We start from the raw sequence: 25,501 nt of genomic DNA, 5'->3' as shown, positions 1-25,501 counted from the left end.
TCCCCCCCCCCCCCCCCCACCCACCCGCCCCCCCGGGTCAGGGCAATGGCCCCCCCCCCCCCCCCTTCACCAATCCCCCCAGGTGAGAGTGGTACCGCCCCCGATCAGAGTAAGACCGCCCCCTCCGTCACCAACCCCCTCCCCCCGATCAGAGTGGTACCGCCCCCATTCCCTCTCTCCCCGAGGCCAGAGTGGTACAGCCCATTCCCCCCTTACCTGCCCGTGCAGGAAAATGGCCTTGTCCCGCGCAGACTCCCTGAGCACCCTGCGTACGCAGAGCTCGGCCAAGGGGAATGAGCCGCCACCGCCTCCCGGGGGCTCGGCCGACTCCTCCGCTCCCTCACGCTTCCTCTTCGCGCCGGTGGCCTCCGCCATCACTGTGACTGCTGCGGGAGTGCGCATGCGCCGCGACTAGAGTGGGTAGAGGCAAGAGGACGCAGCCCCTTAGACCCCCCCGCAGAGGGCTCCCCCTGCTGGGCTGGGGCTGCTACTGGAGGGAACCACTGGGAAAATGGGGCGGGGGGGGATTTGGATGGACGCTTCCATTCACTGGAAGACGCAACGATCAAGACAGCGTGGAGGGGCAGGTGGCTGCACAGGGCACCCACCCGTGTGTGGCCTGCAGGGGCCAGAAGCCCAGCCTAGGGTGACCAGACAGCAAGTGTGAAAAATCAGGACGGGGGAGTGGGGAGTTATAGGTGCCTATGTAAGACAAAGCCCCAAATATCGGGACTGTCCCTATAAAATCAGGACACCGAGCCCCACCCTCGGGTGCAGGAAGCCACTGCCCTGCCCGGGTTTTGGGTGGGAAACATTTCCCAAAAATACAAGTTCGCCCAAAAGCCAAGCAGCGCTTGTGACCATCGCTCTTGTTCCACCCATAGCTCCACCCAGCCAGGGGTTTGCTCCAACCAGCAAATAAGTGTTTTTGTTCAAATCTACCAGTTTGCATGGCAGATGCACACGTGCTCTGGACTTCAGTATGCATTGGGACATTTCAGTGTTTCAAATGCACGGCGAAGCAGTGTACATTGTAAAGCAAACCATTAAGTGCTGGTTCAGGGGTCGTCAACGTTTGGCACACGGCTCGCCAGGGTAAGCACCCTGGCGGGCCGGGCCAGTTTATTTACCTGCTGACGCGGCAGGTTCGGCCGATCGCGGCCCCCACTGGCCGCAGTTCGCTGTCCTGGGCCAATGGGGGTGACGGGAAGCCGCGGCCAGCGCATTCCTTGCCCGTGCCACAGGACCCTCTGTTGCTTTTTACAGATTCAGACTAACACGGCTACCCCTCTGATCCCTAGAAAGTCTCACTCTTTGGCCTCAAATCTCACCCAGGGGGCTGTAAATCTCACTCTTATAGACAGCCCACCCTTGGACTCTCTGGGCATCTTTGGTCACAGAAGATAAGGGCAGCCCAAGTAAGGTGGCAATAACGTGCCCGGTCCAGGGGCGGCAGGTTGGTATAATTTTTGGTGGTGCCCAGAATGGGTCCAAGTCCGCCCCCCTCCCACACACACACACCCCGCCTAAGGCTCTGGGAGGAAGTTTGGGTGTGGGAGGGGTGCGGGCTCTGGGAGGGAGTTTGGGTGCAGGAGGGGGCTTGGTGTGCTGGGTGCGGGCTCTGGGAGGGGGTTTGGGTGCTGGGTGCAGGCTCTGGGCTGGGACAGAGGGTTGGGGTGCAGGGTGTGGGACTGGCCATGAGGAGTTTAGGGTGCAGCAGGCAGGTTGCCCTGGGGCTGGAGCGGGGGGCCAGAGAGGACTCCCCCCAACCCTGTCCTCGCTGGCAGCAGCGAGCTGGAGGGAGGGGGGCCCCCTCCCTGGCTCCTTGGCTCGACACTTACACAAGCCCCCCCCCCCAGCTGCTGCTCAGGAAGTCCAGCCAGGATAAGCCCTCCTGGAATCAACTCAGACACCTGCCAGGGGGAGGGGCGAGTGGGCTGCCACGTGCCTCCTCCCTCCGTAGGCAAAGCAGCCACTTCAGCCTGCCCCCGGCACCGCTCCCTTGTAGCCGGCAGGGGCCAGCGAGGGAGCGCAGCACAGAGAACTGCGGCCAACAAGAGCTGCAGGGGTGATGCCTGCAGGCAGGGGCAGTGCGCACAGCGCCTGGCCGCCCCTGAGCCTAGGAGCTGCTGCCGGATATGCCGCTTCCGAGAGCCACCCAACCCGAGGTAAGCGCCGCTTGGCCAGAGCCTGGACCCTGAACCCCCTCCCACATCCAAAACTCCCTTCCAGAGCCTGCACCCTGAACTATCTCCTGTACACTAATCCCCTGCCCTGAGCCCCCTCCCCCTGGCCTGAGGCTCAGCCTGGAGCCCCCATCCACACTCCAAACCACTCACCCCCAGCCCAGAGCCTGCACTCCCTCCCGCACCCCAACCCCCTGCCCCAGCCCAGTGAAAGTGAGCGAGCGAGCGACGGAGGGAGGGGGGCCCAGAGAAGGGGCAGGGCAGGGGCGTGGCCTGGGGAAGGGGTGGGACAAGGGTATTTGGGTTTGCGCAATTAGACAGTTGACAACTCTATACTTGGACTTTCCAAGTATTGCCGAACACCTTCCACTTCCAGTGACTATGGAGGTGCCAGTCACATGTCTATAGTTAAGGCTGAGCTGTGCACTTGAAACAGAGGTTTAACCTCTTCGAGAGGTGTGAAAAAAATACTGCGTAGCCTCAACATTACAGCACTTTAGGAGTTCAGAATGAATCTTCAAGAAAATCTGTTAATTATTTTAAGAGTCAGGTTTTTAAAAAATGGGTTCTGGTAAAAAAAAAACAAAAAACCAACCCCCCCCCCCAAAAAAGCAAGCAAGAACCCAGTGCCAGAGTCTTTTGGTCTCTGGATCTTAACAGAGCAACATGGACTCTTCAAAAAGAACAGGAGTACTTGTGGCACCTTAGAGACTAACAAATTTTCAGACTTTCCTAGGCTACAACTCAGCCAGCAAAAAACCAGGAACATGCTACGAGGTGTGATTCTGCATCTATGCTAGGAAAATGGTCAAGTTTAGGTTGGGGTTAGCTAGAGTATTAGCTAAGCCTAAACTAAAAACTCAGCCTCTTTTTCCTATACAAGATAAAGCCAGAGACTAAACAATCCCCAACTCCTCTCCCAAGGCGGAGTCTTTCCTGGTCTGAGTTAGGGTGTGTGTGTGTGGAGGAGGGGCAGGTGGGAAGCAGAGAGGAAGAACAAGAAAAACAGCTTGCAACCTGGGCAGTGGCTAACCAGTTCAGTGAGCTGTCAGCTTAGGCTCTTTCACCAGCATTAGATCCACCCATTTAAAAAAAAAAAAAAAAAAAGAAGCAGCGTGAGAGATTTGATAAAAATAACACTTTTCTGCATTTATTTGTACACATATTTAAATTACAATTGTAAAAATCAAAACTAAAACTGACGTTACACTCAAAATACCAAAGACCAGCCTATGTGTAGCTCCTCTTCATATGAGTGTCAAAGCTCCAAAAGGGGAAACTTCATGTCAGTTTATACTCCTTGACATAGGCTCTGAGTTTTCTTTTTCCCCCAGGGGGTGCTCCACTGTCCCGCCCTAAGGCCCTGCCCCGCCCCAAGGCCCTGCCCTCGCTCTGCCTCTGCCTGCCCCTCCCTGAGGCCCCACCTGCCTGCTGCTCTCCGCCCTTCCCCAAGCGCCTCACCCAACTGATCGGTGGCTGCCACCCAAACAGCTGTGGAGTATATATAATGGAGTCGGTGCCTATGCTCCTTGGGGCTTGGAGGAATTTAACATAGGCAAGAGTGCGTATTGTAACAGCTCCAAACTGGCTTTTGGAAGGTCATTAGAGATTTAGCTGCCTATCAGCTTCCTGAAAGTAAGAAACCTAAATTAGACTCCCTACTCCCCAAATGAGAAGTGGGTAAACTCCATTTACCTGTGTTTACCCTCAATTACTTGGAGTCACCAACACTCAAGCTCCAGATTCTAGCCAAGTCCCCTGCACTGTACAATACAACATGGAACAAACCTCATGCTTCTTCCAAGTCTTTAGCACCAGAAGCCACACGTAAGCCTCACTCTCCATTGGTGTTAGACATTTTGCTTGTCCTCTCAGCAGTGCCTGGTATTAGCGTTCATGGTGGGGAGCAGCCTGACATGAGAGAAATGCTTCCGTCCAGAAGCCCTCGTGAGAGACGGTTCCCATTTGTAATTCTACAGGTGATTTGTGCATCGGAGAACTTGGCTGTAGACCACCTGGAATCTGCTCTCCACTGAGATCAAATGAGGCAGCTCCAGAGACTTTGGAAGCAGCAGTGTGGATTCTCGTTCCATTTCCCTTCGGCCGGGATCTGCTTTCTCAGGGTGCTTCTTTCCCCTGCAGGACTCCAGTCACTCTATTCTGCTCACGGTGCTTCGACAGTGCTCCTGCAGGTCTGAGGGACACAAGACAGAAACCAGGGTCACTATAAGGGATAGCAGCTGGACTGATGTTCCAGCGCTGTCACACTGTAATGTATTTGTACCTCTCCTCCCAGAGAGAGATCCTACACTGTACCCCACTCCAGTGGGATACAGAGGCCCCAGCCCCTTCTCTTTAGATCTTCCCTTGCAGTTTCAGAGGGACAGAGGATTCTCTACTTCCCATCCCAGAAGGTTGTACAGTATCTGTGGGCCGTCAGACAGCTGCTGTGTTCCACCCCATGGCTGTTGAGAGTCAGTCCTGAAGCCCAGAAGGTGCAATAGAAACGCAAGGTATGATCGAAGGGACACTCCAGGTTGTTTAGCTTAGCCTGTGCGGAGTGAAGAGCAAACACCCTATACGGGCCCATTATAAAGCCGACTGCCCCCTACAGTTTACTTACAGCGCAGGATCGTGTCCTTAATCGGCCTGAAGCCATTCTCCTTGCGCGTCACATCGATATAGTAGAGGCACCTCAGCTCCCGGGGGTAGTCTTTCCGGTCAATGCCCTTCAGCACAGGGATGGCACGCCCGTTGGCCATAGGCGCCTCTGCCAACGCCTGATGCATCTGGTACCTGCACCAGGGATCCTCGAGGAAGCTAGGGGTTATTAGCAGGACCCAGCAGTGGCTGTTCTGGACAGCATCGCACAGTTCTGTCATGATAGCACTCCCCGGCATGGCATCCCGCAGCTGCAGGAAGCAGCGGATGCCCTCAGTCTGGCTCTCCAGATAGGAGACCATCTCCTCGACAAACTCCAAGTCCTCGTTGCTGTGGCAGATGCACACGTCATAGCTCTTGGCCCAGCGGGCACTCCCTGCGCTGCTGATGCTCACCTGGGAGGCAGGAGACAGTTGTCCTTGGCTGGCCACCGCACTGCTGGTGGAAGAGCTGGCGGTTGTCACCAGGGAGGAGGAAGAGGAGGAGGGGGACTGTTTGGTGTTCAAATTGCTTCCTGCGGAGCTGGAGCTTCGCTTGGGTTTCTGCAGGAGCCGCCTGACCCAGCCTGTGGAGTTTAAGAGATCAGAGTCAGATTCACTGAAGGCTGAAATACCTCCTGGGCAGATTCACAGCCCCTTCCCATGCACCACAAGGAGCATCTCCGGACATTGAACCTCCTGCTTTCTTATCATGGGGCCATCTGGGAGCTGAGTCGCAGAGACCAAGTGTCAGCCCTGCCCCAGGACCTGGGCAGACAGGTCTAGTGCTAAGGTGGAGCAGACAGGTCTAGTCCAACAGTGTCTTGAGAGAGAGGCCTTTCCCGACAGCTCCAGGCATGGAAGGGCACAGGGAGATTAGGATCTGAGTAGCTGGGCTATAATCAAAAGCCAATTAAAAAAATCCTGGCTTTCAAGGAGGTTTTAACTGGAGCCACTGGGCATCAGGTCTAAAATACCCGGACTCTCTGGAGCCTCAGGATAGGGTCCTAGCTTAGATCACTCTGCCCTTCTTTCTGCAGAGGGAGATCCAAGCTCCAGGTAGTTTACTGCATATGGGACCCCGGTGAGCTGTAAGTACGGAGGTTCTCTGCACAGCAGGCTCTTGAGGTTGGCTGACAGACTAACGTTTGCACGGGTGCCCTTGGACAAAGCTTCCCCCTCCACTCACTGCTCTGCGGGATGGCAGCTGCTCCACCCCGCCCCAGATGGGGCAGCCTTTCCAAGGCTATGAGAGTTAGTAAAGTACCAGGGGATGAAGTGCAAAAATCTACCTCCTTACCGCTTACTTCAGCTCTCATCACCCCAAATCCCCGGCTGCTCTAAATTAGGAGTTAGGTCAGGTTTACATGGGAACTGCCAAACTGGATTAGACCTGAGATCTCTGTCTCCAGCAGTGGCCACCACCAGATGCTTTAGGGGAAGATGTAAGACTCCTGCAGTGCCCCCCACTGTTATAGTTAGAGATCAGCTCGAGCCCTGAAGCAGGAAGTTTAATATGTCAGAAACCGAGACACTGATGGTCACACCTAGTGGTCAGGGTGGTAGCGGTCATGCCAGGAACTGGAGCCAGGGGTCAGAGCCAGAATCAGGAGTCAAGAGCAGGATTGGAGCAAGGCAGGAGTAGGGCTGGGAGCCAGAGCAGGGCTGGAGCAGGCTGAGGCCTGTGGAGTCTGTCCCCACTGTCGGGCAGGGGAGAGTTCCAAGCTATGAAGTGAACTGGGCAGACAGAGCTGCTGTGTTTCCCCAAGCGGTTTATATACCTGCCCTGAGAGTCACCAGACCAGCTCCTGGCTCCTGGATTGGCTGGAGCTTAGCAAAGGAGTGACTCATCCACATGTGTGGTTTAGCCAGGCTTTAGTTCAGGGATGACTCATCACCTCACACTATCCCAGCCAGAATTTGTTGTCATGAACTGTGGTAACTCAGGATTCTTTGACAGTGCCTGACTGGAGCTAGGAGAAAGGTTATTGTTCTGGAACAGGACAGGTGCTGAGAGGAAGGGCTGTGAATGGGGTGGAAGATTTGGGGTTTGGTTCTGACCCTAACTACCGGAGGTGGGACTCTCCTGACTCAGCTGGAGGGTTGGGTCACCTGGGTGAACTAAATGCACTGTGGAGCCCCATCTGAGAGGGGAAACGGAGGCAGTGGTTAGCCCCAAAGCCTCTGCTACACTTCCCCTCTTACTGGTCTCCTTTCTAAGGTAAACAATCCCATCTTTTCTCCTAGGGAAAATTCTCATGGCCTTGAACATTCTTGCTGCCCTTCTTGGAAGCCTTGCCAACTCCCATCGTCCTCCTAGAGACGGGATGGCCGTACTGCACACAGTATTCCAGAGAGGACCACACAGTTGATTTACATCTGTCACTATTGATAGGTTTCTGTATTCTCCGTCCATTCTTTGTGCAGCCCACCATCTTACTTGCTAGGTTGGGGGGGACATGTGGGGGTTGGACTGCAGCTGCACATTGAGCGGAGATCTCCACTGAGGCTGTCCGCAGCAGTGGCCAAGTCCCTGCTCTGAGCCGATACGGTTCATTTAGAATCTTACAAGGTGTGTGAGAGTTGAAATAGACGAGGAGTGGTTAGTGTTCGCTTATGTCCCTTCTCAGCTATGAGAGCAAAGCACTTTATAGAGCTGGGTATGTTATCCCTAGTCCATAGAATGGAGAAACCGCACCAGAGTAAAACTGACTCTCCCAGGCTCATAGCAAGTCAGGGATAGACGCTCTGCCTCCTGTTCCCAGCCCCTTGCTCAATCAGATCAGGCTGTCAACATGATGCTTGTTTACTTACCAGCCATATCGGGATAATAGTCAGGTGAGAAGTGCCCACATGAATCTTGACCTGTAACAGAGAGAGGCAGGGGAAGGACAACCGGTCAGCAGCTGCTCTGCTTCCTTTCATGTTGGTATTAAATTCAGCATATTATGCATTTGTAGGCCCAGAGCTCTTAGGAGTCCCAGTCAAAGACCAGGACACATTGTGCTAGGCGCTGTACAATTCCAGAATAAAAAGATTGTGCCTGCTTCTTTACCATTGCACCCCGTGCCCCCAACTCCTGGGGGAAGAACAATCCGCGTATTCCATGTGCAGACTCCATTAGCGAGCGCTGCGTAAGAGATCACTCATTGCCACGGGTGTCTGGTCTGGGGTAGACTGGGCACATCAGTCTCCCAGGCCATCTAGCCTGCATTAAATCTACTTACTTAAAAGCTATCCTGCCCACCAACAGATATCACACCCTTCCATCACGAATCACCAAGGGTGTTGCTAAGGATATTGGCTGTAGCATGGCAAGGGGACAGCTCTCCATAAGGGCCAGCACCAGACTGGATACTTCGGGTTCTCTTGTGTTGCAACAGCAGGAGCCGGAGTGCGTTTGGATCCTTATTGTCGAATAGGCAGTTTCTTTAAAAAAAGGAAATGAGACAAAGGCCATTTATTGCTGATGATCAAACTTTGCTTAGACAAGCACAATGTTTGGATGACCTTAGCGTCTGGAAACACACCCAAACGCACCCTTCCACCCAAATAGGAATCCTTGGGAGCATGAGCACAACACCCTCTTTCCAGAGTGGACACTTGGTCCCCTGGGCTTAAGTCCACCCTCCCAGGATGCAAACAGGCAGGCTCTGGCCTTGTAACACCTGTTCCGTCCCGCCCAGGAGTGCAACTCAAACAGTGGGGTGGTCCAGAGGTGAAAGTAAGCCAGTACAGGCCGGTACGGTGTACCGGCAAGAGCCGGTACAGCATGCTGAACTGGACCGGCTTCTCCGGCGGTAATTTAAAGGGCCCAGGGCTCCAGCCACTACGGGGAGCCCCGGGCCCTTTAAATCACCTCCAGAGCTCCGGCAGCAGGGCTCGGGCAGGGATTTAAAGGGCCCGGAGCCCCGGCCCCTGCAGGGAGCCCCCGGCCCTTTAAATCCCAAAAGGCCCCGCCTCCACTCAGGACTCCTTTAAGTTACTTTCACCCCTGGGCTGGTCCCACCTATGTGCAAGCTTCTGCAGTCTGGTTTGTCTATTGGGCTCATGGCTCGGCCTCCCCCTGGCTCCAGGTGTCCCTCAGACACAGGGGAGGCAGGCAGGCTCTGTTTCAGCTCCAGTCTTTGTGGTGCTCTCTGTGGCATCTGCACTGCCCAAGTCCCTGAACTACCAAGAGTACTCCTGGGGGAATTCTGCACCACTGCACATGTGCAGAATTTATGTCCCCTGAAGATTTCATTGCTTCCCCACAGAAAAATGACTTTCTGACGGGGAAGCAAAGGGAAGTCACAAGAGCCGTCATGCGACCCTCCCAAGCAGTATGTTTCAGGTGCCCAGGGCAGCTGGCAGAGAGGTAAATCACTGTGGGGCAGGAGGCAGGACTGGGGAAGACCTGGGTGGTGGCTCCTACCCTGTGCCGAGCTCAGCTGCTAGTCCCACCTGGGCAGGACGGGACTTTCTCTTCCCCTGCACAGCATCCAGGGCTGGGTCAGACCCACCCCCAGTTTTCTCCCTCAGCTACAGGAATTTCTGCAAAGTTCTCCTCTCCTCGCCCCCCACCTGCTTCCTGCACCCATCACTCCTCAGCTGCAGGGATAGGGATCCCTGTACAGGGAGCTGCTCCCTCATCCCCACAACCCCTGTGCATCCAGCCCCCCACACACTTAGACCCTCCCCCACTGAGCCCCACTCCCCCTGCACCTGGACCACCCCAACAAGCCACCCACACCTGGATCCCCACCCCCTGAGCTCCAACCAGCTGCACCTGGATCCCTGCCCCACTCCCACAGCATCTGGACCCCCCACTGAGCCTCCACACCAACCTCCCTGCTGAGCCCCAACCATCTTCACCTGGACCCCCCTGCAAAGTCCCATTACCATTGCACCCAGAACCCCTCAATAAGCCCCTGTGCATCTAGATCCCCCCGCACCCAGATCCCCCACTGAGCTGTCCGCACCCAGATTGCCCCATATAGAATCCTCTCAACCCACACCTGGATCCCCCCACATTAAGCCTCTTCACACTTGGATCCTGCCTTGCTGAGCCTGCCTGCCCACACCTGGTGCATCTGGCATGGATGGGCAGAGAAGGGCAACACAAATGATAAGAGGTATGGAACAGTTTGCATCTGAGGAAAGATTAAAAAGACTGTGATTGTTCAGTTTAGAAAAGAGACGACTGAGGGGGATATAATAGGTGCCTACAAAATCATGACTGGTGTGGAGAAAGTGAATAGGGAAAAGTTATTTACCCCTTCATATAAACACACAAACTAGGGGTCACAGAATGAAATTAATAGGCAGCAGGTTTAAAACAAACAAAAAGAAGTACTTTTTCATCCAATGCACAGTCAACCTGGGGAACTCATTGCCAGGGGATATTGCAAAGGCCAAAAGTATAACTGGGTTCAGAAGAGAATTAGCTACGTTCCTGGAGAATAGGTCCATCAATGGCTATTAGCCAGGATGGTCAGGGACACAACCCCATGCTTTGGGTGTGCCTAAACATCTGACTGTCAGAAGCTGGGACTGGACAACAGGGGATGGATCACTGGATAATTGCCCTGTTCTGTTCATTCCCTCTGAAGCATCTGGCACTGGCCACTGTCAGAAGTCTGGATACTGGGCTGGACCCAGTATGGCTATTCTTATGTTCTTAAATACACACACTGTATTTCCAGGAACACAGTACAATTATTTCTGGAAAGCTGATCTCAGGGTCTCCCTCCTTGGTTACAACAAAATTTAACTAAGAACACAAATTAATAGATTCAGCAATTCCTCCCCTGCTCTCTCCAGCAAAGACGATCTTAACACAAGATGGGAGGGGTAGAGAATGGGGGAGCACCTGCTCTTTTAATATTTTAATTTGGCTGTGTGCGTGATTTCCTAGGTTAAAAAAACCCAGCTGTGTGTAATTATTTATTCATCTGGGGGTAGCCCCAAGAGCACCAGCCACACTATGTTCAGCACCATGCAAATGTGTAATAAAAAGATGTCCCTGCCCAGAAGACCTTACAGTCTAAGTATGACAAGAGATGATGGATGCAACAAACAGATGGAGAATGCAAAGGGGCAGTGAGACTATATACCATGAGTGGTATCCTCGCACATGATTTGCACCCTTCGGGGGTTGGTTATTTTCAGACAAGATTCTGAAACAATGACACCGCTGAGGTTGGGGCCAAAAATCGGATTATATATTTTTGCCATTTGTAATTTATGTTTTCCCCCTAAAATAAATGCTTCAAATATGGTAAAAATTCCCCCTTGCTCACCTTTTCCCTCCCCCAACCAACACGCCCAGGACCCTACAATAATGAGCCAGCGTGTAGCTCGAGAGCCCACAACTCTACAAGAACAAGCCGACATCTGCCGTCTTAGTCTCATGAATGACCCTCCAATCGCAGATGAGCGAGCACTGTCTCAGCCCTCACGTTACTCTAACGAGCCAATGCTTAGTAATAACTAAATGCACGAATGACCTTACAAAAATGAAGCGGCATGTGGAGCCTTAGGGCACACAAATGATAACAATCTGCTATGCACAGCAGCAAAGGACCTCTGTGCTCTGGGAAGGGAGTTATATACTTAAATTAGTACCAGCACATCCCATCTTCTCTGCATCTGTCCCTTAGAGAGGAGGCTACTTGGGGCAAGGGCTCCTTACGTTTGTCTCATAAAAGGCTGAGCGAGCATATTGTTGGGCCTTGCCTCATAATTCCTAATAACAGTCACGTGATGGGCGGTTTGGTAGGGGAAGCTGCATGGAGACCTCTCATGGGCACAGCTCAGGCTCCACAAGTCGGGAAGGGGCTAGGCCAGAGGGGTGGCAAGGCTCAGTGGTATTGTCTTCGTTCAGCCAGGCGGAGATTCCCCATCATAAGTCAGTGCAAAGAGCACAATGTTACGTGGCGGCCCCCTCTGCTCAGCCACCCCTGGCCTGGGGCAGCTCCTGGCAGTGATCACAGGTGAGGCCAGCTGTTGGAGATGGGAGCTGTGCAGAGCCACTGGCCTTCTGTGAAATGGTCCTGCCCTCATGGAAACCCTATAGCTCTTGGAACATCCCTGAGCCTGGAGGGGTCATTCCATGGGGGCAGGGTGCAAGCCCAGCGCGCCCCCCCTCCAGGCCCACCAGCTGACCCTGAGGAAGTGGGTCATGACAGAGCCATCATGCCAGGCCAGCAGGGTCGCACACAGCACTTTTTAAACCCCTCTAGCCCTTTCCAAGGAAAGCCTCCAACTAGCGACCTGGATTTCGGGCTGAGTAAGTCTGCAGAGAGCCTGAAATGAGAGCCCAGAGAGGAAGGGGCTCTTCCGTTAATCTCACCACCTGATAACCCTGAAACCTAACAATGTCATGCAAGTGGCAACATTAACTGTTTCACTGTAACAGAAATATCCAGCAGCTTGGGGATAGTGGCAGTGTTCCCTCTCGCTGGGGGTGTAGGCTACAGGGTGGGGCAGAGGGTTGGGGTTTGGGGGGCTGCAGGCTCTGGGGTTGGGCCAGGGATGAGGGGGTTGGGGTGCAGGAGGGGGCTCAGGGCTGGGGCAGAGGGTTGGGGTGTGTGGGGGGGTGGGGCCAGGGTTTGGGGTGCAGGCTGCCCCGGGGTTGCAGTGGGGAGACACGACTCCCCACAGCCCTCTCTTGCTGCAACAGCTTGGGATCTGGGAAGGCATCTCTCCCCAGCCGCGGCAGCTCCAATGGGCCTGGGCTGGGCCGAGGGAGGGGCTCCTCTCCCCTGGCCACAGCTGCTCCCCGCTGGGGTGCGGCACCCCTCCCCTGGCCGCAGCGCTGAGCCCCTGCATGGGGCTTAATAGGCAGGTATGCAGCCACGCGGCTTAGAGGGAACTTAGGTGGAGTTTTGTAGAGCTCCCCTAGGCATTTTTCCTACATCCCACGGATTTCCCTCCCCACAAAACGGACTGACAGCCAGCCCCTCGCAAAGCTCGTGGTCTGCACCCCTTAGGGTTTCGCTGGGAGTCTCCAGAATCAAGCTCTATCTCCCAGAGGCTACTGAAGCCAGACCAAGAGATTTCAGGCTGCTAAAAGTCTGGTGGCACAGCGGGGCTAAGGCAGGCTCCCTGCCTGGCCTGGCCCTGCGCTGCTCCCAGAAGCAGCCGGCACGTCCCTGCGTCCCTTGGACAGAGACAGGGGGGGTCTCCGTGTGCTGCCCCCGCCCCAAGCTCCGACTCCGCAACTCCCATTGGCCGGGAATTGTGGCCAACGGGAGCTGCGGGGGGCAGTGCCTGCATTTCTGGCCCCACTCCAGACCCCCAGCCCAGAGCCCACCCCCCCAGCCAGAGCCACACCGCCTCCCGCAGCCCAACTCCCTGCACCAGTGCGGAGAAAATGAGTGAGGGTAGGGAGAGCTAGAGGAAAGAGGGATGGAATGAGAAGGGGCGGGGCCTCGGAGGGGGCGGGGCCAGGGTGTTGGGTTTTGTGCAGTAGTTGGCACGGTTCCCCACACCAGCTGCCCTCTGCAGCCTGCCAGCCGGGCGCGCTCAAAAAGGGATCTGAGAAAAAGGTGAACAAACCCGGCTGCCAGGCACATGCTCCACCCTGCTTCCCTCCGGCTGCAGCGTCTTGCCCCGGCCCCCCGGAGCGGCCCTGCCCGCTCACTTGGAGGCAGGAGCAGCTGCTCACCCCGGCCGGCGCTGTGCGCCTCGGCTGCCCCGGGGCCCCTGGCCGAGCGCTGGCGGGGAGGCGACAGGTGGCTACTCACCCAGCCCTGCGCGTCCGGCCGGGCTCTGGGGGTCCGTGCGCGCCTCCCCGCCGGGTCACTGGCAGGGCGGCGCCGCTCCGTGACCCGTCCGCGTCTGGCTTTCCGGGGCCCGCCACCTCTGCGCTCAAGCGGCGGGCTGGGGAAGTCGGCGGCTGTTCCCCGCCCCTGCAAGGAAACACCAGGCGGCCGGGCTGGGTGGAGCCCCAGGGCGGGGCTCCCGAGCTTCGCACGTGGGTTCGCGGGAGGGGAGGGGGACACCGATTTCCCTGGGGGTCCCCAGGCGCGTTGGGGGGACAGGTGCTGCCGAAGCGGCATTGGGGCGGCGGGGGGCGGCCGGGCTCTGCTGACAGGCCCTGAATACGGCTCGCCAAGAGCAAGGGAGAGACCAGAGCCCAGCAAGCGGGGGACCCCTCCGGTACCTGTCCCCACCCGCTCTACGTGACCCCAGCCGGGCTCCGCAAGTGGCCCTTCTCCCCCCCTGTGCTGCCCCCAGCACTGCTGGGAGGAGATCCCGGCTCTGCGCTGCTGTCAGCTAGCCCCCGCCTGGGGCCGCACAGCAGTGACATCGGCTCCGCCCCGTCCCTTGCGATCAGATCAGAGCTACAGACCCACCCAGCTCCGCTCAAAGAGCCCCACCTGTCTCTGCTCCTCCCTGGGCGGGCTGGGTGTTCCCAAGTCCCCTGGTTGGCTGCCTGCGAGGCCCCCGCCGCTTGACTGACAGCGGCTTGTTTTGTAACCTCACTTCCAGCCTTAGAAGCCAAATGTTACCCAACCAGGCTGGGGGTTCCCAGGCTAGAACGCGCGGTAGCCGGCTCCTGGCGAGCTCTGCAGGGAAAGGGGCCGCCTGGTGTAGCTGGAGGGGTCCCTGCTGAGCGGGGAACAGAGCTGGGGCCCCAAGGAGGAGCACCCAGGTGAGAAGGAAGTGGAGATGGGCATATAGGCCTGCTGCAGTGTCCGCTTCTGCAAAGCTGTCCGGGCAATACCTGGAGATAAAGTGTGCCTTTCTACTAGTGAGGGTAATTAACCATTAGAACAATGTACCCGGGGCTGGTGGATTCTCCCACACTGGCTGTCTTTCCTTCCAGGCTGTGTGGTTTCCCTAAAAGATCTGCTGTGGCTCAAACAGGAATTGAGTCAGGGAAGGTCCTATGGCCTTTGCTATGCAGCTCAGACTAGGTGATGGCAGAGTCCCTTCTGGCCTTGGAATATGTGCAATCTGTGTGGCCGGACTGCGCCTGAGTGTGTGAGCCCAGATCCTCCAAGGTTTCAGGTGCCTAATTCCTAGAGGTCCGAGATCCCAAGGTATTTAGGCACCTAACTCATTGCTTTCAGTGCTGTTTGGCTGGGGGGGGGGGAGAGAAGTCACATGCCTGTTTTCAAGGTGCTTTCCTTTGCCTCCAGGAGACCCGACACTGAGACAAAGGAGAAGGAAGGCACAGACCAGGGAGCCGAATCCTCAGGATGAAGCACGTATCGATCCACTGGTTCCGTAAGGGTCTTCGCCTTCACGATAACCCTGCCCTGCTGGCAGCGACGACAGACTGCCGCAAGCTCTATCCCATCTTCGTCCTCGACCCCTGGTTCCCAAAGAACATGCGGGTCAGCGTCAACCGCTGGAGGTTTCTGGTCGAGTCGTTGAGAGATCTGGACGAGAGCCTTCAGAAACTGAACTCAAGGCAAGTCCTGTCCAGGCAGATACTCCGCACGAGTATAGGGAGGGCTAATACAGTTAGCTGGGGTTGTCTCTGGTACCTGGAAAAACAATGGGCCTAATTCTGCTAACCCTCTCCACATGGGACCCGCATTGCATTCACTGGGAGCTGTGTACATACAGGGCTTGCAGGGTGGGCCCAGTAGATGCTAGAATTCTGCTTCCTTGGGTCCCTCTGGTCCCAGCTGCCTGGAGTTCCCTGTCCCGGAGAATGTGGTGCCATTGAGCTGCGGATTCACAGTGCAAAGTGCTGGCAGGTTCTGTGCCGGGAGAACTGCCTTCCTCTGAAAAATTCAATCTCAGTCAAACAAATGTATTTTCTCCTCTCCCCCCCAATTCACAGCTGTTACTTTTAAACAATGAAATGCTTCCATCTGCTAGATGAATGAGCCCTACAGGGGTAGCTGCTTCCGCCCCCCCCCCCCACCCCAAATACCCAGGGCCTGGTTCTCTGTAGCTCTGCTCCCTGTGACATTGTGACACCAGTGCACGGTTACCATTCTGACTCAATTGTGTGTGACGCGCACTTCGCTCAGGTGTGGTGACGGCGTGGGGCACTGCAGAAATGGGCTCCCAATGCACATCCCTCTAGATGGTCCCAAAGTAGGATCAGGAGCAGCCCCAGAACGTCAAGGAGCTGCTTGAGCTTAACTGAATGGGGATTGAGCGGCCCTTTCTAAAGGGCACTTCGTTATGAGAGCAAGTGCAGCGAAGGAGGGCTACAGGGCTGGAGTAACCAGCAGCAGAAAGGCTTTTACTGAGGGGTTGATGGGGATGAATTTGTCCAGGAGGGGAGGTTCCTCACAACCCTCTGTGTCTCCAGCTGCCTAATTGAGATGCAGCATGCAGCATGCTTGAGAGGTCTTAGACATGAGCCGCTTCACCAAAGGGGTAGAAGTCAGGTTCCAAAATATCCTCATTGCCAGGATCCCACATCGGACCGCTGTCTTCCCCAGCTGTGTGGCCTGCATTTCCCTTCCCACCCTGGGAGGAGCAGACTGCTGCTTACAATCCGTGTCCCAGCTGTGGAGAGGTAGGGGCTCCTTGCACAGCTCATAGGCTGGAGCCCCAAGGTAAGACTACCAAGGGACTCGGCATGGAGAGATCTCATGCTCTGTGTTCCCTGCTAAGCTGTCCGAAGTAGAAGCCAGAGCAACATTCTAAGCCTGAGGAACTCAACCGTCCCTCAGCCAGGAGCTTGAGGGATCCACCCGACAGGCCATAAAATGGAGCAGGTTGTAGCTGCCCTGACTTTTGACATGGAGGTGTGACCCATGGAGACAAGTCCCAACATGCCATGCTTGGAAGTGCCCTAGCATGACTGTGTGTGTAGACTACAGTTCCCACTATGCAGTGCTCTCTCTTGAGCCCAGCCACCAAGCCTGGGCTCCTGGGCCTTGCTGTTTACCTTGCCCCTGGCTGACTAGGTTTTGGTGGCGTCTCCACAGGCTGTTTGTGGTGCGTGGCCGCCCCACGGAGATATTCCCGGTTCTCTTTAAAGAGTGGAAGGTGACGCGGCTGACGTTCGAGATAGACACGGAGCCCTACTCCAGGCAGCGCGATAGCGAGGTGGCGAGCCTGGCGGCTGAACATGGCGTTCAGGTTATTCAGAAAGTGTCCAACACCTTGTATGACACTGACAGGTGGGTCCCAGGAGTGGGGTCCTCATGTGGCTTGCTCATTGTTGGGCATTAAAGCCCCTGGAGTTCCAGCAAAAGAGGGTGCCAGTGCCCTCTGCCCCGTGGGCTCTCCCCAGTGATAGGTCCCTTTGATTATTCACAGAGTAATTGCTGAGAACAATGGCAAGGTGCCTCTGACCTATGTGCGCCTGCAGACGCTCCTGGCGGCGCTGGGACCACCGAAGCGGCCCGTGCCAGCTCCCACTCTGGAAAACCTGAAGGGTGAGTGAAACAAAGGGTTTGGTAATATTTTAATGATTTGTATATGTGCCTGAGTTTCCTTCCTTGCAGGTGTGTGTCACCTCGCCATGTGGGTGGAACAAACCGGGTCGTTAAGGAACTGGTTGAAACCGACCCAGATCAAGAGAGGGTCCTGAGTGACATTGGCACTCAGCAATGGGATGCTCTGGCAGGCGGGGGCGGTGTGTGTGTGGGGGGGGGAGGGGGAAGGGTGCGTGCGCGCAGCGTGGCCCTGCCTGGACACAAAGGACTGAGCCGTGCCTGGGTGGGAATGAAGAGTGGGCTTCTGAGGAAACTGGCTGCTCTCCCCAGGCTGGGACCAGACAAGGGAGAGAGACTGGGACAGAGATGGAGTCCGACCTAGTATGGCTGGCATTTGCGCTGGCTTGGCCAGGGTGGCCTATGGCTTAACTCTGCCTCTCTGGGCTAACGAAAGGCCTTCCAGCTTCGATAGCCAGGTAACTTATAAATGGCTCCCTTGTTTGGAAAAGGCTGCGTGGGTTGTTGCAAATACCCAGTGAGAGCACTGTGCCCTGACAGGCCCAGTACAAGCCTCTGCAGGAGTCTGGGTTGGTTGGATTCGCAGCAGGGAGCCGTAGAGAGAGACAGGGTTTGTTGGTGCCCAAAGGCCCAGTCTCAGAGTCCTGGAAGCCAGGAGCTGCCTCCGTGGAACTGTGTGGATCCTTGGGGCTGGGCACACTAAAGGGATTGGTAACAGGCTGAGTATAGACCAGATCCTGTGGACGGTAAGTATGGGACAAGCCTTTGTCAATGTGGTGGTTCTCTGCTAGGGGGACATGTCCCAGCACTCTGACTGCAAGCTTCTGTGGTGGTATTCTATGTTTCCCCCGTGTGTTCCAAAAATCCCAATGCAGTTTCCATGGGAAATGGGATTCTTCTTCTCCTAGACTTTGGAGTAGTGGTGTTATGAGGCTGTAAAACAGTTGCTGTGTTCCACCCCAGAGGTGGCTGCATTTCAGTACTGGGTGCAGCAATCCCTGTTTAGTTTTATAAAGCACTTTGAGATTCTTTACAACTAAAGAGGCTAGACAAACGTACGGTATATTTTAGTGCTGGTGCACGGAAGTACTGACTGTGCCTATTACCCCAGATTGCTGTACCCCCTGCAAAGACAACCACGGTGCAGAGTATGGGATCCCTACGCTGGAGGAGCTGGGTCAGGACCCGGAGCAAGCAGGTCTTCGCCTCTACCCGGGAGGAGAGTCTGAGGCGCTTTGCAGGCTTGACTTGCATATGAACAGAACGGTATGGTAGTTAGCATTGATCCCCTCTCCCCCTCTGAGGCCTGGGGCAGCGAAGGGCTAACACTGAGCCCTTGAGCTTTCAAGCAAACGGTGTAAGAGAAGCGTCTTAGGTTGATTCCCTGCAACGTTGTGCTGAGCCCCCATGGGCTTTGGCAGGAGCGTCCTGGAGAGATCCAGGAGCGTGGCTGTAAGTACAGCACTGCCAGCAGCTCCATTAAAGACCCCAGGCCTAACTCATTGTTGCCTGGCACCCGCGGTCACTTACCCCTGTGCTAAGTGACCGCAAAGCGGGTGGAAAACACTAATTAGAATGGTAGTGCCTGGAACTACTCCCCTCTCTGTTTTATTTTGGTCCCAGGATCGTAGGTGCTGGAAGTAGGGGTGCTGCCACACCTCCTGGCTTGAAGTGGTTTCCATCATATATAGTTAGGTCATCCTCTTCCCTTGGGCAGGGAGTCCTCTGTCTGGCTTTGGGCCCCTCTCATCTGCTTCTCTTGTCCTTTTTCAGGCCTGGGTGTGTAATTTCCAGAAGCCCCAGACTGAGCCCAACTCTCTGAACCCTAGCACCACCGTGCTGAGCCCTTACATCAAGTTTGGATGCTTGTCCGTGCGAACCTTCTGGTGGAGGTTGGCTGAAGTCTACCAGGGGGTAAGGAGGAAACCAGGTTTGCTCGGCAGCTCTTTTATCAGGCAGCTGCTTGCCAGCGCTTGTGTTAGGTCTAAAGGAGCCGGTAGGTGCACCGTGCAGGTCAGAGTGCTCTGCCCTGCAAGGGCTGCTGGATCATACGGGTGTGGGGCATTTGGAGTAAGATCTATTGCTCTGGGTAGGCAAATAACCTTCCTGGAATGGTCAGTGAAGATGCTGCCTCTGTGCCAATGGGAATGGAGCATGAATGGCAGCAGGAGGAGGATGGGTGAGCTGGATGGTGCAGTGGGTTAGACTTAGACCATAACCTCTTGGGTTTAAACCCTAGAATCACAAAGGAAAATCTGTCTCGTGGCTCGTCCTAAGCTTAGTTTGTCCATCAAACCAGGGGATTTTAGGGTTTGGCTCTGTCGTAGCCTCTGAATAAGCAAGCCCAGGCCTAGAAGGGCAGGGGCTGATGTGGAGCAGGAGTGAAGTACCTTGGCGGAGCTGCATGCGTGATGGAAGCTTTTTACAGCACCTCCTTGGATTATGCCCAGCTCTAGCCAATCCTATTAATCCCTCATTTTCCAGAGGCCTTAAAGTCCCCTCGGTGTTTGGGTATATGAATGCCTGGGAAACCAATAGCAGTAATCCCTGCCAAGGGACCACCATCGGATCCCTTCTCTGGGGCTCTCCTCGTTTATGTGCCAGAGACAAGAATGACGTCTGCCCTTTTTTGACAGAGGAAACACTCCAACCCGCCCGTGTCTTTGCACGGGCAGCTCCTGTGGAGGGAGTTCTTCTACACGGCAGGAGCTGGGATCCCCAACTTCAACAAGATGGAGGGCAACCCCGTCTGTGTGCAGGTGGATTGGGATAACAATCCAGAGCACCTCAGAGCCTGGAGCGAGGTACCCATTTTTGGCAACGTAGGCCAATGACAATGATGTCCCAGTGACAAGAGCCTTGTAGCAAGGTGGTCTGCCAGGGCCGGGGGAGAGAGTGCGATTATTGGACCCAGTTAGGAAGGGGTCAGGTGATCCTTGCAAAGGGCCGAGAGAGGTTAGCTGGAGGGAGCGTTTAATCTGAATTAACAAACTGTGCCCTGAAGGAAGGGCCTGGTGAGTCCTCCCTGGCCTCTGGGAGCCCGGCCAGCAGCCTTACATGCCTGATCTTTGTTCTAGTGCACTCCTGGCAGGGCCGTCCCTCTGCCTCCCACCACTGAGCGTTGGAGAACCGAGTGCTGACGCCAAGGAGGTTAGCGGTTGTGCTGGCTAGAGGGAATGCACTTAGAGACGGCCTGGCTGTCGGGTCACACCCTCAGGCAAGGCTGGCATAGGAGAGCTCTTGGATTGCTGGGAAAAGTGCAGCAAAGCTTTCTCAATTACATGTTTATTGGGAGCTGCAGAGCGGAATAGGACGGTTACATGCCCAGTGCTTGCAGGGCCCGAGTACATCCTGGTGTAACTCTAAGTGGAGTTCCACCAGGGATTAATTTGATCCATTCTTGCTGATGCTTGGCTCAAAGGGAGAAGTGCTCAATACAGGGACGAGGTAGAGACGGTGTGAGGAACAGTCTCTCGGCAGACAATAGACATGGTCACCAGATACCTCAGGCAGGCATGGGCAGCCAGGGCTAGAACCTTGGTCCTTCAACTTCAAAATACAGTAGCTGCCACTCGAGGTACCAGAGATCTGCCTTGGCTGGTGGCAGTAATTGGTTGCTTAGCTCTATGGGTCTGGCCACCAGCCCCACACCTCAAGTGAAGCCAGGAGTGTACCCCACACATGGCTGCCTGGATTAGCTTGCTGGAGGTTTAAGCTCAAGCGCTTTCCCTGGCAGGGCCGGACGGGCTACCCCTTCATAGACGCCATCATGGCCCAGCTGCGCACTGAAGGCTGGATCCATCACCTGGCCCGGCATGCTGTGGCCTGCTTCCTGACTCGAGGAGACCTGTGGATATCCTGGGAGCAAGGGCAAAAGGTCAGGCATGTTGCAAGGGGCTCTGCTGAAATGGTGGGGGACCTTCACGGTTGACAAAGAAGCAGACAGGCTGGCTGAGGGTTGCACCATTGCCCTGCAGACGTGGATAGCCTGGAGTTCATCCCACCCTGCCTGCCAAGGAGCAAACAGTGGGGAGGGAGGTGGAGATTGCACCACGGCCAATGGCTGCGAGGAGCAAGGCTGGTCTTATAACCCCCATGCTGCTTGGAGCCACTGGGAACGAGGCTGGGAGTTCCCTCCCTACTCCAGCCCAGCTGCCCCATCCCCACCTCTGGCAGCGGGAGCTACCTGTGGTCCCACTGCCAGAGGGGAGATCAGGCTTGCCCTTGGGCTGCTGAACAAAACCTGCAAGGACGTGGGACCTCCAGGCTGTCATTCGTGGTGCTGGGCTCCACAGCTGGTCAGGTGGGAATGGAGACTGGAGAGCGGCCAGAGGCTCCTGCAGCCTCTTACCCAGTGAGAAACCAAACCCATTCCGATGAATTAGTGAGCGTCTGAGGCTCTTCCCTGCCTGCGACTCTGGGCCCAGCACCACGCAGCTAAGCCAGGCTTGGAAAGGGAAGTGTGAATAGCCACGGGTATGGCGCAAACCTGTTCCAATGGCCCCTTCTCCCTGGTTGCTCTGACAGCCCTTCCCTAATCACAGTTATATGGCACCAACCTACAGGTGCTATCTTTACCCTCCACTTCTGGTGCTACATGGGAGGTGCCACTTCTTTCAGAAAGCTGTCGGGGTTCCTGGCTGGGCGCCTTGCCCACCCAGGTTGCGTGAGGGTGGGGGAGTTCCCCTGCCACAGCCGGGGTGGAAAGTAGGAGGGGAAAATGGGAATGGAGTCCACGTGCCACCTGGATTGACTCCTTGGGGACCGGCTGCCTGATGAGCAGCTGCCACCCCTCCTTGGTGCCATGGGGCAGGAACCCAGGCAGAAGCGAAGCGGAAAGTTTTGGAGGTGGGGGCGGGTTACGAATGATCTTACCCTTCCCCAAAGCATCCACTCCTCCCACCCCAGGTCTTTGAGGAGTTGCTGCTGGATGCTGACTGGTCCCTGAACGCTGGCAACTGGCAGTGGCTGTCGGCGAGTGCCTTCTTCCACCAGTTCTTCCGCGTCTATTCGCCCATCGCCTTCGGCAAGAAGACGGACAAGGGCGGAGAGTATATCAAGTAGGTGCAGGGCAAAGTCCAGCAGAGCCACGGTGGAGCCCAGCCTCTTCCTGGATCATGCGGGCGTCTGCTACAGCCCAGCGAGCGCTGCAGTCCGAGTGGGGCTCCGGCATGGCATTGCAGAGGGGACATAGCGGGGGTGGGGGAGGGTTGGGGGTTTCTGTCTTTCTATCTCCACCCAGGAGACTGGTAGTGGCAGTGAATCCTTCCAGCTCTAGACCGACAGTGACTGGAAGTAACCCCCGTGTTGGGTGGTCTGTGAGGACAGGAAGTTGGGAGCTCTTGTCAGATTGCTACCCCCACCCCCGGTTGGCAGCTTCAGTGGACAGGCCAGGAAATGAGTGGGCCAAAGATCCCATACCATGTTCTAGCCCCCTCAGCCTGGGCTGGCTAGGACACACTGGCAAAGGCGGTTGGCCCTGAGGGACCTGTGGCTCGGCACTGAATTCCCACCTCGGCTTGTATCTTGTGGGGCTGACTGACCCACCTTGCCTGTTCCTTTGGGGCCTGACCCTCCTGCAGGAAGTACCTCCCTTTCCTCCGGAAGTTCCCCGCTGAGTACATCTATGAGCCCTGGAAGGCACCGCGAAGCATGCAGGAGCAGGCAGGCTGCGTGATTGGCCGAGATTACCCCAAGCCCATCGTGGTGCACGAGGTGGTGAGCAAGAGGAACTTGGAGCGGATGAAGGCAGCCTACGCCCGGCGATCGTCCAGCACCACTGCCCAGTTGGAGGGAGGGGGTGGCAAGAAAGGTAATGACCCCCTCCTCCCCTTACCCGGAGCTGCTCTGTGGCTTGGCCTCTCGGGCTGGGGTTTGAAGTGCAAGGTACTGGCTGTGAGGAATGGGAGGAGACAATCCAGACCAGCCCTCCCTTGGGGAGGCATCATGGTTAGTGGCTATGGCTGGGACTCCAGGGACCTATGTTCTAGTCCCAGCTCAGCCACTAACCTGCTGGGTGACCTTGGGATGTCACGTGACTGTGCCTCGGTTTCCCCATATATAAAATGGTGATGACACCACCAACCTCTTTGTAAGGCACTTTCAGACCTATGGATGAGAGATGCTACGTAAGAGCTAAGTGTTAATTATTATTATTGCTGTATGGCTCTCCCTGCCATCTGAGAGATGCCTGAGTCTCCCAACCATGCCACCACATGCCAGCTTGCCAGCATCCACAGCTCTTAGGGCTGTCGTGCAGTGTCTGAGCAGGGAAGACAGAACAGCCCTGCCCTCTTTAGCCTAATAAGCTGGCTGCTTGTTTCTCCCGTTAGGTGCCAAAAGGAGGACACCGACTGGTCCCTCTGTGGCCGAACTGCTGACAAAGAAACCAAAGACTAAGAGCAGCTGAATCCCTCAAGCACTGCCAGTGGATCTTGCCAACGGGCCAGTCTCTTCTGTGGCACAGGGGGAGAACCCCAGGCAGCACAAGAGCCCATTGACTGACCGCTAGGAGCCCTGGCCGCCTGAGTCCAGGGAAAGCCATGGTGGGGTTTTGGCACTGCCTCTCTTATTGACTCAGGAAACTTTTGCATGCTGCATCCTTTCATTCAGCCTGTTCAGCGAACTGTCCTTTGGTGCTGGTGCTTTCTATGCTGCTCCCAGGCCAGAAGCTGAGTTTCTCTTTTGGAAAGGCCACGGAGTGGATCAGTTTGTCTGAGTGCCTTAGGGTGAATTCACCCTACAGCACTTGGGGAGGTAGATGTTTCACCACCCCTGTTTTACACACAAGTGAACTGAGAAACCGAGCTTACTAGGCAGATTTCCAATGGGAGCTGCTGGATCCCTTCAAAATCTGGCCGTAATTGACTCGCTCAGATCACTGAAAGAGGCAGAGCTGGGAACTGAACCCACATCTTGCACTACATTCCAGTGCCTTCCACACAAGGTCCCCTTCCCTGGTTACTGCCCAGCGCTTTCTTTATGCGGGTTGTTGCAGACAGTTAGCCACAGGGTACATTTTAAACTTGCCTCTCAGCAAAACAATTCGTGCAGCCACCGACTCCTCTGGGCTGGGAAGTGCCCCAGACTGCTGCATTGTGGGCTGGCTCCACAGAAGCCAAAAGCACACCAGGCTTTCAGGGAGTGGAAGAATTTTTTTTTTTTTAATTTAAAGGGCACGTTAATAACGTGCTGGTGTGCCGAATGCCCCAGCCAGCCTGGCTGGGAGTTGGTATTGAACTCCCTGTTTAAGCTTTGCTGCCCCCTTTGGCAGACAGCAGCTTGGGAGGCTAAAGTGAGGGATGCTGGATAGGGACGTTGCCTTTTGCCCATCTTTGTGCTGAGCATGAAATGCTGGATACTCATTGCCACCGTCCTTGGGACCTGTATGCCCTGTTTTGTGGCGTGTCCAACCCAGGCATAATTTCACTATCCCTTGGCTATGGTCTCCTGGGGTATTAGAGATATCCCTAGAAGCACTATGTGGTAAAGCATGGGGCAAAGCTCATCTTGATGTGCTAAGCCCAGCGTGGTGCACAAGGTGCTGAGCAAGAGGAACGTGGAACCAGATGCTGGTGGTGAGACTATTAAACCAGAGAGACACTCTGACTGAGCCCCAAGAGGAAGTGGATAGACCAGCCGATATCGGAGAAAGTGGGCTAGGGAGAGATGTTACTGAGGGGCAACCCATCCTAAATTCTCAGTTACTGAGGGACACGCTACACTCATCGCTATATTTGCTTTCCACAAGCTGCTCTTAGTATAACCTTTTAGGAGTGAGGTAGCATCCAATATTTGGGTAATATCTAAACTGTACTGTTAAATTTATTTACCTAAATTTGGGATATTACACATTATGTACTAGATGTATTTTATGACTTTTAAACCAAACTTTGTCCTTGGGGCTAATTTAAGCATTACAGCCAGCCGTATAGACACTCTTTCCTTAACCTGTGTATTCGATAACTAGCATTAGCTTTAATCACATTTTACATTTTCTCTTTCAATTACAGTGTCTGTAGGTTTTGCTTCTGTGGTGGGGGAGGCTCAGGCTGCCTGTGCTGTTGGTCCCCACTCCCTGTCTTTACTTCTGCTGAGCAATACCACTTAGCCCATTTTAGGCAGATAAGTGACTGATCTTTATGACAGCTGACCCGTGGCTGAAGGCAGCAGCTGTGTTACCTCTTCTGGTTTATTTCCATCTTCTCTGTTCCTTCCCATTAATGCATTAAGTGGTTGATGGTGACACGTTTTAGATTGGAAGCTCTTTGGGGCAGGGATTTTTGCGTGCGTGCGTGTGTGGTGCCCAGGGCTACAG

General features: G+C 55.4%; 3 protein-coding genes across 9 annotated transcripts in view; 1 reads left to right on the top strand and 2 right to left on the bottom strand.

The window, feature by feature from the left end:
• The window catches only part of DCPS (decapping enzyme, scavenger), a 55,063-nt gene extending 54,628 nt beyond the window's left edge, over positions 1–435 (bottom strand). Inside the window, exon 1 of the mRNA XM_034754720.1 lies at positions 217–435. Coding sequence (XP_034610611.1) covers positions 217–402 — 186 coding nt within the window. The 5' untranslated portion in view covers positions 403–435. The remainder of the gene's footprint in view (positions 1–216) is intronic.
• Positions 436–3,334: 2,899 nt separating this feature from the next.
• On the bottom strand, positions 3,335–14,127 carry TIRAP (TIR domain containing adaptor protein). 5 transcript variants are annotated; one of them, XM_034754880.1, is made up of 5 exons: positions 13,452–14,127; positions 8,053–8,254; positions 7,640–7,690; positions 4,810–5,412; positions 3,335–4,380 (listed from the first exon to the last, which is right to left on the bottom strand). In XM_034754880.1, the coding sequence occupies exons 3-5, from the start codon at positions 7,644–7,646 to the stop codon at positions 4,337–4,339; spliced, it is 654 nt and encodes a 217-aa protein (XP_034610771.1). In that variant the 5' UTR covers positions 7,647–7,690; positions 8,053–8,254; positions 13,452–14,127; the 3' UTR covers positions 3,335–4,336. The 5 variants fall into 5 exon arrangements, with proteins under 5 accessions (XP_034610771.1, XP_034610769.1, XP_034610770.1 ...); XM_034754878.1 differs by having other exon boundaries at positions 13,555–14,127; XM_034754879.1 differs by lacking the exon at positions 13,452–14,127 and having other exon boundaries at positions 8,053–8,604.
• On the top strand, positions 13,285–25,190 carry LOC117868682 (cryptochrome-1-like). 3 transcript variants are annotated; one of them, XM_034754873.1, is made up of 11 exons: positions 13,285–13,356; positions 14,956–15,230; positions 16,714–16,908; positions 17,048–17,166; positions 18,296–18,450; positions 18,958–19,098; positions 19,821–19,988; positions 20,921–21,061; positions 22,093–22,244; positions 22,767–22,996; positions 23,517–25,190. In XM_034754873.1, exons 2-11 carry the CDS (start codon positions 15,016–15,018, stop codon positions 23,591–23,593), a joined length of 1,593 nt encoding a protein of 530 aa, XP_034610764.1. In that variant the 5' UTR covers positions 13,285–13,356; positions 14,956–15,015; the 3' UTR covers positions 23,594–25,190. The 3 variants fall into 3 exon arrangements, with proteins under 3 accessions (XP_034610764.1, XP_034610763.1, XP_034610766.1); XM_034754872.1 differs by lacking the exon at positions 13,285–13,356 and adding an exon at positions 14,251–14,465 and having other exon boundaries at positions 14,957–15,230; XM_034754875.1 differs by lacking the exon at positions 13,285–13,356 and adding an exon at positions 14,449–14,570.
• Positions 25,191–25,501: the final 311 nt, after the last annotated feature.

Source organism: Trachemys scripta, chromosome 21 (assembly GCF_013100865.1).
Source record: "Trachemys scripta elegans isolate TJP31775 chromosome 21, CAS_Tse_1.0, whole genome shotgun sequence".
NCBI classification, from domain to species: Eukaryota; Metazoa; Chordata; order Testudines; family Emydidae; genus Trachemys; species Trachemys scripta.
The sequence above is the reverse complement of the archived record's forward strand: the minus strand, read 5'-3'. Positions and strand labels throughout refer to the sequence as shown.